Source organism: Chanodichthys erythropterus, chromosome 12, assembly GCF_024489055.1.
Source record: "Chanodichthys erythropterus isolate Z2021 chromosome 12, ASM2448905v1, whole genome shotgun sequence".
In the NCBI taxonomy this organism is placed as follows: domain Eukaryota; kingdom Metazoa; phylum Chordata; class Actinopteri; order Cypriniformes; family Xenocyprididae; genus Chanodichthys; species Chanodichthys erythropterus.
The window spans coordinates 32,941,920-32,954,431 of record NC_090232.1 but is presented as its reverse complement, the minus strand read 5'-3'; the positions used below and the strand labels follow the sequence as shown (position 1 = coordinate 32,954,431).

Sequence of the window (12,512 nt, the reverse complement as noted above, 5' to 3'; positions counted from 1 at the left end):
ATTTACGGGTTTTGTGATATACCCTTGAAGAAGCCCAGGCACTGTTGTTGCTTGGCAAAAAGAAAGAAACAGGACAAGGAGAAATAATTGGTTTGCTTGCGAAGGCCAAGCGCAGTTTTTAATCAAAGCGGGCAAAACATGCATAGAAGTATGAATTGCTTCAAGTTTGAATTATTGAGACGAGGCAGATGGAAATTGGATGGGGATTGTCTGGCTCTACCGTGTAGCTTTGAAGGTCAGGTTTGAAAGTGTGACAAAAATGACAGTCCTTTTAGTAAAGTTTGCTGTCTTTGTAGCAGGACTGTGAGCCTCATCTAATAGGATGAAGGTAATTGGAATAGCTGGTGTTGTGGTATTTCTTACATGCGGTTACACTGAGAACTATAACTGTAATTATGAAATGGAAATTATGAGAATTACCAATGTGAAAAACAGCATCCTACAAAAGATTGCTCAATTTCTTCTGATTCGGAATTATTGCCATTTAAAAAGATGCTTTGGTGCTATTTTCAAAAGTCATTTGGCACCCACAGAGATCATCTAAACCCAGCAGACCCCTGGGGGTCAGTGAAAATACTGCAGGAGGTCCGTGGAAAAGATAAAAGGCAGAATTTTCCTGAAAATGTTGCATGACATTTCTAACTAATGCAATAAGTATTAAAGGATTAGTTTACCCGAAAATGAAAATAATGTCATTTATTACTCAACTCTCATGTCGTTCCACACCCGTAAGACCTTCGTTCATCTTCGGAACACAAATTATGATATTGTTGATGAGATCCGATGGCTCAGTGAGGCCTCTATTGAGAGCAAAGCCATTCAAACTCTCAAGGTCCATAAAGGTACTAAAAATATATTTGAAACAGTCCATGTGAGTTCAGTGGTTCTATCTTAATATCACAAAGCGACAAGAATATTTTTTGTGTGCCAAAAAAAATAAAATAATGACTTTTCAACAATATCTATATGGGCTGACTTCAAAACACTGCTTCATGAGGATTCAGAGCTTTATGAATCTTTTGTTTCGAATCAGTGATTTGGATCTCCTATCAACTGGCTAAACTGCTGAAATCACGTGACTTTGGCGCTCCGATTCACTGATTCGATTCGTAAAGCTCCGAAGCAGTGTATTGAAATCGGCCCATATAGATATTGTTGAAAAGTCTTTATTTTGTTTTTTGGTGCACAAAAAGTATTCTTGTCTCTTTATAATATTAGGAGAGAACCAATGAACTCACATGAACAGTTTAAAATATGTTTTTAGTACCTTTATGGACCTTGAAAGTTTGAATGGCATTGCTCTCAATAGAGGCCTCACTGAGCCATTGGATTTCATCAACAATATCTTAATTTGTGTTCAGAAGACGAATGAAGGTCTTACTGCTGTAGAAAGACATGAGGGTGAGTAATAAATTACATTATTTTCATTTTTGGGTAATAAATAAATTACATTATAAATTACATAAATTACATTATTTTCAACTAAGTCTTTAAAGGGTTCATGTCGTTCTAAACCCACAAGACAAGTTCATCATTGGAACACCATCTAAGATATTTTTGATGAAATCCGAGAGATTTTTCATCTCCCATAGAAAGCAACGAAATTACCACATTCAATGTCCAGAGAAGTAGTAAAGACATGGTTAAAATAGTCAGCGTGACTACAGTGGTTCAACCTCAATGTTATGAAATGACGAGAATATTTTTTGTGTGCAAAAACAAAACAAAAATAACGTCTTTGTTTAACAATTTGAGCTGTTTTCATACACTGTTGACTACTTCTCTGGATCTTGAATGTGGTAATTTCGTTGCTTTCTATGAGAGATAAAAAACCTCTTGGATTTCATCAAAAATATCTTAATTTGTGTTCTGAAGATGAACAAAGGTCTTACGGGTTTGTAACGACATGAGGTTGAGTACATAATGACAGAAATGTAATTTTTGGGTGAACTAACCCTTTAACTACCTGAATGCATTTTATATAAAATGCTGCTAAGCATTTTATAATGTAAAATGTTAATGTTCTCAATGAGCATTATGAGTAAAGTGTCATGGAGTCAAGTAATTCAGTCTGTAATGGTTTAATATCCCTCATATAAACCAATATATCAATTTCTCAGTTCAAGTGGAACATTCATCTTAAGAACAACAACAACAACAAAAAGCCTGATACCTGAGTGTGTGTGGGAGGCAGGCCTTTCCGGCCGTAGACCCCAACCAGGGCACCTCTCTGAACGGAGATGTTGAACTTCAGGGACTGTGGCTGGTCAATAAAGAGCTGAGAACGCCAAAAAGTTCCTGGAGGGACGTCCTGCACCGCTCTACGGCCCACATCCACTTCGCCTGTGTCTATGGTGTTATTCTCTTGAAAGTAAACTCCTAAAGAGAGAGAGAGAGATACAAAGAGATGGCATTTGTAAGAGAAAGATTAATCATATTTATGCTAATGACCTAGTAGAGATTCTAGCAGCAACTAGAAGTCATTCATTTTCAGCACATGTGATCTGTCCCAGTGAGATACTGTGGTCGAGTGTATGCAAGATGGAAAACAAGCTAACCATAACAATGAGCAATTTCCCTGTTGCATATGATCTGCCTCTGCACATATACAAGGATATAATTAGAAAATGACTGTGGAAAACCATGTTGAACCGTAAAATTTTTGGCATCGAGGGAAGTTCGATTTATGCATTGATGTTAGTTCATCTTGAATGCATTGTTTATAGGCAATAGATTCCATTTGTGATCATGTAAGCACTATAATTTGTAGGGCAGGAAACAATGAACTTTAGAGCAACCAACAGCAGGAACTACAACCAACAATACAGCATCTTTTTCACATCAAGGTCAAGTGAATGGTCTATAAAAATATTAAGCAACAATCTATATTTACTAAGGGAATGTAAAATACAGGTGCATGAGTGAATTTCTAGCTCTATCTAATGAAACAGTCAACAAGTTCCAACATTAGCAGTGTATATGTGTGTTTGCTAATACTATCATGCTTCTTGATAGAATGTTTGTGATCAAATATAGGTATACAAAAAAATCTGATATCAGAAATCATTAAATCACTTCATACAGCAGTTAATTAGCATCTTTAAACCAACTCTTTCTGACTCTCACTCCCAAGATAACTATCATAGTGAATTATCCAGCCAACAGTAAAAGAAAACACTATTTTATACACCATTATACTCCTTCAAACTGTTATTTCTCTCTCTCTAGCTCTAGGGTGCATTTCCCAAAAGCACTGTTAGCCAACTACGGTCGAAAGTTCCATCATTAGCAACATTTTTCAAGAATTTGATGGTTACAGTAATACAGTTTCAGGAAACAGTTGTCACTAGCTAGTTGATTTCTTCAATGATGAATCATACTTTGGTAGTCAAGCTAAAGTAGTTAACATAAAGTGACCTTGAAGAGATTTTAGAATAAACTTAAAACATCTAATCTAGTTTAGTTCATAAAGCTCAGCCACAATGATAATTGTCGAGCTGCTGTTTTACAAGAGTAGCTAAACTGCCATAATATTACAGGCTGAGTCTAAGTGAAGCTATTTGACTTTGCAGCGCATCCTTTAATAAGCGGGAAATCTAATGTCTAGACATTGCGCACACTGAACTCACCAACAGAAGTTTCGGCATAATCCAACCCCTCACAACATGTTACAAGGCAACAGTGCAGAATGGATCAGTAATGGGCGAAGGAGAATAGGCAATGCTTATGTGCTAGCTAATGGAGAGCAGCTGCCATTAATATTGAATTAATTATTATTGCGTAATTCCGTAGCATGCGGGCACTAACCGCACGCGTGTTGCTAATGCAGTCAGCCGGCTACATAAAGAGCATATTGGAGTGAATGAAAGAGTAATTAGAGAGGACTTGCTGACTGTTAGTTTTAATGTGAGCTCGCCTGTGGCCCTAAATGCTCTACAGAGCAAGGAGAGAGAAGCCATCTGTGAAGCTCTGATCAACAGTATTGTCCACAGGATAAAAAGAAGGGGATGGTGCACTTAAAGAATGCCAGTGGAAAAGGGATTTGCTTTTCGTGTGTGCCAGGGATGCCTGGGGTGTTTTTTGGACATGGATATTGAATTGGCATTTGCCCATGAGAATCGCAGAGATGTAGAAGGTTTGTTTTGGCTTGATGCAAAGACTCCCTAAAGCCTTCTACTTCTCTTTAGCTTCTCTCCTCATCTCAGCCATGCAATTTGCTAAACTGTCTTGATCTTTACTGTTAAAATCTGTGTGCATGTTTCTGTGGGTATGACACTGAATAACATTCAAAGCAGCTGTAAGCGTATTTTTTGTATACCATGCATAAAATATCACTACTATCTGACAGATCTCACTGAAATGGATGTCCTCAGAAATGACACTTGTCTCTGGCTCTGTAAACAGCAAAAATTTGCTTGTTTCATTTGCTGGCATAGAGATTACACACTGCCCCTTGAAATAACATTTCAACAACAACAACAAAAAATGTTCCTAATCATATGGACTTTTTGGTCATTTTTAAAGCTGGAAAGCCTCTGGTCATTATGAACTGTAGGAGTATAGAAAAAAATCTATGTGAAATGATTTAAAAATTATTTTATTTTTTATCGTATTTTTTTATTTTTGTGTGTTCAATATTTAAGCTATTGCTCTTTCATCCTGAACAAATTAAAAGAAAGGAGAATTGTGTTTCTCTTGCTGCAATGACAGATGACAAGATGTTTGTGACAGCGTTTGCACACAATAATTGCACACAATTTAATTTTGTCATTGGGTATGGTGTGACTTTTGCTGGTGTCTTGCTGTACAACTCATTAGACAGCAATTTGCTCCAACACTGAACACACATGGTGAGTTTCAGTCCACGGCAGCAACAGAGTCAAGATACATAGGACGCTCTCTACCTTTCAAATGGCTAGACAGAGCTCAGCTGAACGGAACGGAACGCAGCGTCTTGAGGTCTTTGAAAAATCTATTTATAACTTGACTTGTCAAATTAAAAATGCAACCAAGTGCTCAATTTATTTCAAGTGCTGTCAAGCACTCCTGTGCACAAACTTACTAAAATGCACATCAGTGACAGAATTGAACTTTTCCATTAAAAAAACGATTCTTTCTCCCTTAAATTGATTTCATGGGGCATTTTGTACCTTTATAAAGGCTTTCCCCCTGTCCTTTTGAAATACATGCATCATCTTATATATGAAATTCTTAGATTAAATCAATACATTCAATTAGAACAGTAGTAAACTACAGGTATGTTACCAATCAAATGAAATCAGTACCAATAGAGACCATCTTTGCACTGCCAAGGTGGCACAGAAGCTGGATCTAAAGTGGCTTTATATGTATTAAGATTGTTAATGCAGATCAGAGGTGGCATAATATGAGTGTCAATGATTTATTCATTCAATAGATTCCTTCAAACCGGCTGATTCATTCAAGAACAAAGCAAGTGACTGTCCTTTTAAATGGGTCATTGAATAATTTACTCACCCGATTTGTTCTAAAATGCTGATTGAACTTCTTATTTATTGAATGTGTGCATTTCGCTATTGCGAAGGTATCAACAGCAGGAGGCTAAAACCCATAAAAATCAAGACACTTTAATGACTGATCACTTCTCTCCCCTCTCTCTGCCCTACACCTATCCTCAAAATCCCTTTTAATTCATTTATTTCTGGCTCTCTCACTTTATCGCTATTATTCATTCCCTTCTCAACATTCCATCCATATGCTTTCATTGTCATCACCCCAGTTTCTCTCACAATTTCTGTTGGGCCCTCAGAGACATTAACATCACCACATGCGATTTTGCCAAGTGTCTTCCCTTGTTCCAAACGCATTCAGTTGCAGATTTAGCGCCTCTTTATGACTTTTAGAAAAGTCACTTGAGCAGTTTTTAATACACTGAAGCCTGTGGAAGTGTGTCTGGGTGTGCATTAGGGGAAGTGGTGGTATATTCATTAAGAACGTGTCATGCTCGGCTCTCTTAGTTGCTGCAGTGGGACTGAATACAGAACTGCTCAGATGATTTGTTTCAGAATGGTGCAGCACATAAATAAGGCCCCATGAAACAATGCTAAATGGAACGTTAGGTTCCACTTCTAAGCACGAGGGATAACAAGTGGGATAAAATTCAGTTTTAAGTGCAAGACTACAGCTTTCATACATCTGCATGAGGATAGTGGTGTCTCTGAAGGGTGTGTGTCTGAATACAAAGGAGTGAGTGCGCGGAACTGTAAATTATTTTCTGAAAATTAAAACGGCTGGTGTACTTTAATTTCTCAGTGTTTATGGAAATCAATCTCTAAAAAACAGCAAGTGCTCATATGCTTATGTCACTCCCTACAGTCCTAGTTGCATACAACACACACACCTCTGAAGTGAGGCAGGTAATCTAAAGCACATCCTGTCATTCAGGAGAGAGACTGCACTGAGGCTATTGTCCCTGCTTTGAACACGAACACACACACACACACACACACACACACACACACACACACACACACACACACACACACACACACACACACACACACACACACACACACACACACACACACACACACACACACACACACACACACACACACTTGAGGTACACAGAGCACTTGAAGCTCTTTTATGGAGTGAGTGCTTTTAGGTCAGCTGTCTCAAAAAGAAAGGTGAACTGCAGATGACAACAGCAGTCAGTTATTACTCACTCTTTCTTCACTGAAGAAGAAGAGACAGACAAATGAGTGAACGTGTGTACATATTTCAAAGGTATGGAAGTCAAACTTTGCTGCGTGTGATGTATGCTCAGTCTGTCTGTAAGAATATGCGTCTGTGTGGATTTGTTGCGGCTGTATTCATGTGTCTCTGTGTGTGGGCAGCTTTTCAATCCTTGCGGGCATGAAAGGTCTGTAAATCTTGCTTGAAAAACAATAAAACTTAACAAAACAAGCTTGCGAGGAAATCCTTGTGAGGATAAATGGTTCATTAAAGAACTAAATGTCTTAATAAAAGAAATTCTATAAGACGCATTTACAGACAGAGGTCATAATTGATCTGTTTATAATTACTATACAGCATTTAGTTCTGGTTCATTTGATTGGATAAGAACTGATTTATTTATAGAGTAAAAGTCATATTACATTCCCAACTGTGCTGTCTTTATTGTGTCATATTGCTTAATTAGCTTCCATTAAAGACCCCATGACATGGTTTGATGAGCAAAGCTTTTGGGACATTCTCATTCTTTTTCCGACTGGACAAAATCCATTGTGCAGGATGAGTCATCAATATTTTTTGGTCATTTTTCAAAGAGAATACACTAACATTCAAAAGTGTGGGGATAGTTCCATTTTTTCAAAGAAGTTAATAGTTTTATTCTGCAAGGATGAGCCAAATTGATCAAAAGTGCCAGTAAAAACAATTATACTGTTACAAAAGACTTCTGTTTTTAAATGAGTGCTGTTCTTTTGAACGTATTTTTCCTAAAAAAGTATGACGGCTTCCACAAAAATATTAGGCAGCACAACTGTTTTTAACATCAAAAATAGCTTATTAAGCACCAAATCAGCATATTAGAATGATTTCTGAAGGATCATTTGACCATAAATTTAGCTTTGCCATCACAGAAATAAACAACATTTTAATATATATTAAAATAGATTTTAAATTGTAATACTATTTCACAATATTACTGTTTTTACTGTATTTTTATCAAAGAAACACAACCTTGGTAAGCATTTTTTTTTTCAAAAACATAAAAAAAATCATACCGACCCTAAACTTTTAAATGGTACTGTATACTATAAATAAAGTGTGTATATTTGCCATTTTGTCAAAAACTCTACCTAATACTCATTTCATGGGATCTTGAAGAAGAAGAATACATGCAAATGTGAGGAAACAACAAGGATACAGGTGCAAGGTTATGTATGTGCGGAAATATGCATGTACGTATATATACAGTATATTGACTGAAATCGCAAGACTGCAGTTTTTGCCCTGCTGCCTGTGTGTGTGGCATGTCCTTCACAGACAGCGGCAACGGTGGGGGACACAGAAGGAGGTGGGGGTGTTAGCTGCTGTCTCTATTGATTGAGAGTAAGCTGTGTGATTGTACACATTGCTGATGGCTTCATTAACTAGATGCTCTTCTACAAGACCCCCCCCCATCTTGTTTGGCCCTCAGACCAAGGACCCACTGCTGGAAGCTTCTGCTGTAGCAAAATCTCCTGGTCTGTTAACACATTAACATTCCTCTGCACCAGTGGCATACCAATTTTTATTTCTTTAAGTGAGAAGGAGAAAAAGTGAGGTAAGGGTTTGAGGAAACAAAAGACTGACTATGCTGAATGCAAATTCTGCTCAAATAAACTTAACCTGATTGTGTCACTGCTACTTAAGGGGAGATGAATGACTTCCCCTTTGCTGTGTAACTAAACAGCCACTGACACCTATATAACTACATCACAATCAATTTACCTGCAATTTATGAGCAATTGATAAAAGGACATCCAATTTTCTTAACTTTGCGGATGGCAAATAGACACTATAAAGAATGAAAATGTCCTATAACTGATGCAGAAATGTCCTGATATAATACTACATCACTGCAAGCGTGGACACTTCCATCACCTCAAGAACAAACACATTACTGTAAGGAGCATCATCATAATGGCCTTCAAACAAATGGCCATCCATCTTCACAGCATGAGTGTGTGTCCCTCTGAGAGCGTGTGAGTGCTTGAATTAGTACTTAAGTGAGGGAGACCTTGTGGGAATACACCTGCCTGTGGGTGGGAGAAAACGATAGCGCCTATTTCTGTGAGGTTATTTATTTCTTATTGAATGTGTTATTTAGCACATGCTTTTATTCATAAGCTTATACTGTTAACAAACTAAAAGCCATCTCTTGCATTTTAAAGGGCGTCATGGACTGCATTTTTAAAATTATTTTATGTTTCCTGAGGTGCACTTATGATTTTTCACTAAAAATTGTCATAATTTAGAATAAAAGGCCATTTTAGACCCTGATTTTAAGCCCTGTGATTTGAACTTTCTGTTTGAAGGGGCGTGTCTGCTGTGAGATTTCGATGTAAACGCCCACGGCTATGATTGGCTAACATTTTTGCAGATGAAATACGTATTACATGTGGAACTCTTTTGAACATTTTTACTAGGTTTTTTACTATTACAGCTGTTGAGATTAACTTATCATGAAAAGTGTTGACAGCATTATATTTAGATCCAGACATCAGTCGCTGATAAATTCACGCTGTGTGATTGACAGTACAAGATTACAGTGTAAAAAAATAAATCTGTAAAATAACAGAAAAAGTACTGGCAGTTCATTACCTTGATATTATCCAGTAATTTTACCTACATTTCCATTAACCCTCAAACACAACGCAATGAAGTGCAAAATTCTAATTACAGGTAAAAAAAAATACAGAAAATTTTGTTAAATTAATACAGTACATTTTGCCTTATTTTTATGATTTTAGTGTGTAGTACAAATATTTAACATTTTTATGCAAACATGTTTATTGTTCTGTTATATTTCTAATTCAAAGGGAAACCATCATATGGAGTTTGAACCTACAGAATGTGTTACAACCATGTGACTTACCTTGTGAATTGTAGAGTGGGTACAGATTTACTAAAACTTAAGAAACTCTGGCAGGCATGTATTTGTGAATGCACTTCCCTTTGTGTGATGCACGTACTATCAGTGGGTACATTTAGACAGTCAATGTTTGGGACAGACAGCCATATTTACTCACACCATTTTATCACAACAGGTGTTCAGGAAATGCAACAGCTTACAGGAGAGAATTGAATATTGTCTTTATGAACGTAAAACAGAAGTCAACCCCCTATTCATTTGTCATGCTGGTAACCATAATGACAGAAAATATCAAAGACGGAAACTTCCATAACACCGGCATGTCTTAACACAATTGACACGGTGTTATTTAATAAACAAGTCAAGGTGTGAGTTCATCTGTGAAATCCTAATTAACTGACAGCAGCTTTCAATTTTTAACTCATTGTAGAACACAGACTAGACCACAAAACTGATAAAAGAAAGAAAGAAAGAAAGAAAGAAGGAAGGAAAGAAAGAAAGAAAGAAAAAACAACATGCACGAGACACACTGCACTGTATAACATGAAACACATGAAAAGCATATTATATAAAAGCATACTATATTGCCAAAAGTTTTGTGACGCCTGCCTTTATGTGCACCTGAACTTTGTTGACATCCCATTCTTAATCCGTAGGGTTTAATATGGACTTGGCCCACCCTTTGCAGCTATAACAGCTTCAACTCTTCTGGGAAGGCTTTCCACAAGGTTTAGGAGTGTGTTTATGGGAATTTTTGACCATTCTTCTAGAAGCATGATGTTGGACGAGAAAGCCTGGCTTGCAGTCTCCACTCTAATTCATCCCAAAGGTGTTCTATCGGGTTAAGGTCAGGACTCTGTGCAGGCCAGTCAAGTTTCTCCACACCAAACTCGCTCATCCATGTATTTATGGACCTTGCTTTGTGCACTGGTGCGCAGTCATGTTGGAACAGGAACTGTTCCCCAAACTGTTCCCACAAAGTTGGGAGCATGAAATTGTCCAAAATGTCTTGGTTTGCTGAAGCATTAAGAGTTCCTTTCATTGGAACTAAGGGGCCAAGCCCAACCCCTGAAAAACAACCCCACACCATAATCCCCCCTACACCAAACTTTACACATGGCACAATGCAGTCAGGCAAGTACCGTTCTCCTGGCAACCACCAAACCCAGACTCATCCATCCGATTGCCAGACAGAGATGTGTGATTCAGAGAACACGTCTCCACTGCTCTAGAGTCCAGTGGCGGCGTGCTTTACACCACTGCATCCGATGCTTTGCATTGCACTTGGTGATGTAAGGCTTGGATGCAGCTGCTCGGCCATGGAAACCCATTCCATGAAGCTCTCTACACACGGTTCTTCAGCTAATCTGAAGGCCAGATGAAGTTTGGAGGTCTGTAGCTATTGACTCAGCTATTGAGAAAGTTGGCGACTTTTGCGCACTGTGCGCCTCCTGTGCTGATCCAGCTTTGTGATTTTATGTGGCCAACCACTTTGTGACTGAGTTGTTGTTGTTCCCAATTGCTTCCACTTTGTTATGATACCTCTAACAGTTGACCGTGGAATATTTAGTAGTGAGGAAATTTCACGAATGGACTTATTGCACAGGTGGCAACCTATCACAGTACCACGCTTGAATTCACTGAGCTCCTGAGAGCGACCGATTCTTTCACAAATGTTTGTAGAAACAGTCTGCATGCCTAGTGCTTGATTTTATATACCTATGGCATGGAAGTGATTGGAACACCTCAATTCAATGATTTGGAGGGGTGTCCCAATATACTTTTGGCAATATAGTGTGTGTGTGTGTGTGTGTGAGCCACCGGTCCCCACAATGTAAATGAATTAATAAAAATACTAAATGATGTTTTTGTGAGAAAATAAAGGAGTGCACAGTTTCCTGTGATGGTAAGGTTTAGGGTTAGGGGTAGGGTAGGGGGATAGAAAGTACGGTTTGTACAGTATAAAATGCATTGCGGCCTACGGAAAGTCCCCACAATTCACAAAAACAAACATGTGTGTGTGTAATATATATATATATATATATATATATATAGATAGATAGATAGTGAGTGACTCATGTATTATTGCATTATTCTATTCTATTCTATTCTATTCTATTCTATTCTATTCTATTCTATTCTATTCTATTCTATTCTATTCTATTCTATTCTATTCGTTCTTGTATTTTTGAATCAATGTCAGACTTCCTTTAATTAAGATATGCAGGTCTTCCCAAGACAAAAAATATATAAATAAATAAAATTAAAAAATGGTAAGGAAGTCACTTTTTGCAGTCATACTAATTAGTAGTTAAATTGGGTTAGCAGCACAGGTTTTCTGAACTCACTCCTAAAATGCAGATTTGAATGCTGAAAATTTCAGCAAAAGTCAGTTGGTAGTTACATTTATAACCAAACTATGCATAAATGTATCTGTATTTAGCACTGTAAAACATGACAGACAGCCAGTGTGAGTTTCTGAGTGTATGGCACTCCATTTCACTGGTCAGTAGGTTTGTGTAGAAGCTAATATTGGGGACAGAGTGAATCCTACTTTTGAAAGCAGAGAGAGAGAGAGAGAGAGAGAGAGAGAGAGAGAGAGAGAGAGAGAGAGAGAGAGAGAGAGAGAGAGAGAGAGAGAGAGAGAGAGAGAGAGAGAGAGAGAGAGAGAGAGAGAGAGAGAGAGAGAGAGAGAGATTCTGGGTAAAATGCCAGGACATCTCACAATCCACACTACTTGAATTCATGGTCTGAAAGGCTCAGACAATTTTAAGAACACATTTATTGTGCATTCTGCACACACAGACCCCTCTCATATTCTCCCATTAAAACACTGTCTGCTTTGAACTCAATAATTTACCCTAAATGCGTTTTTTGGCTCATCATCCTG

General features: G+C 37.7%; 1 protein-coding gene across 8 annotated transcripts in view; it reads right to left on the bottom strand.

Moving 5' to 3' along the window:
* The window catches only part of tenm3 (teneurin transmembrane protein 3), a 284,146-nt gene that overhangs the window by 76,593 nt on the left and 195,041 nt on the right, over positions 1-12,512 (bottom strand). For all 8 annotated transcript variants that reach the window (XM_067404649.1, XM_067404648.1, XM_067404651.1 and 5 more), the window contains one exon: positions 2,174-2,379. In XM_067404649.1, the coding sequence (XP_067260750.1) occupies positions 2,174-2,379 (206 nt within the window). The remainder of the gene's footprint in view (positions 1-2,173; positions 2,380-12,512) is intronic.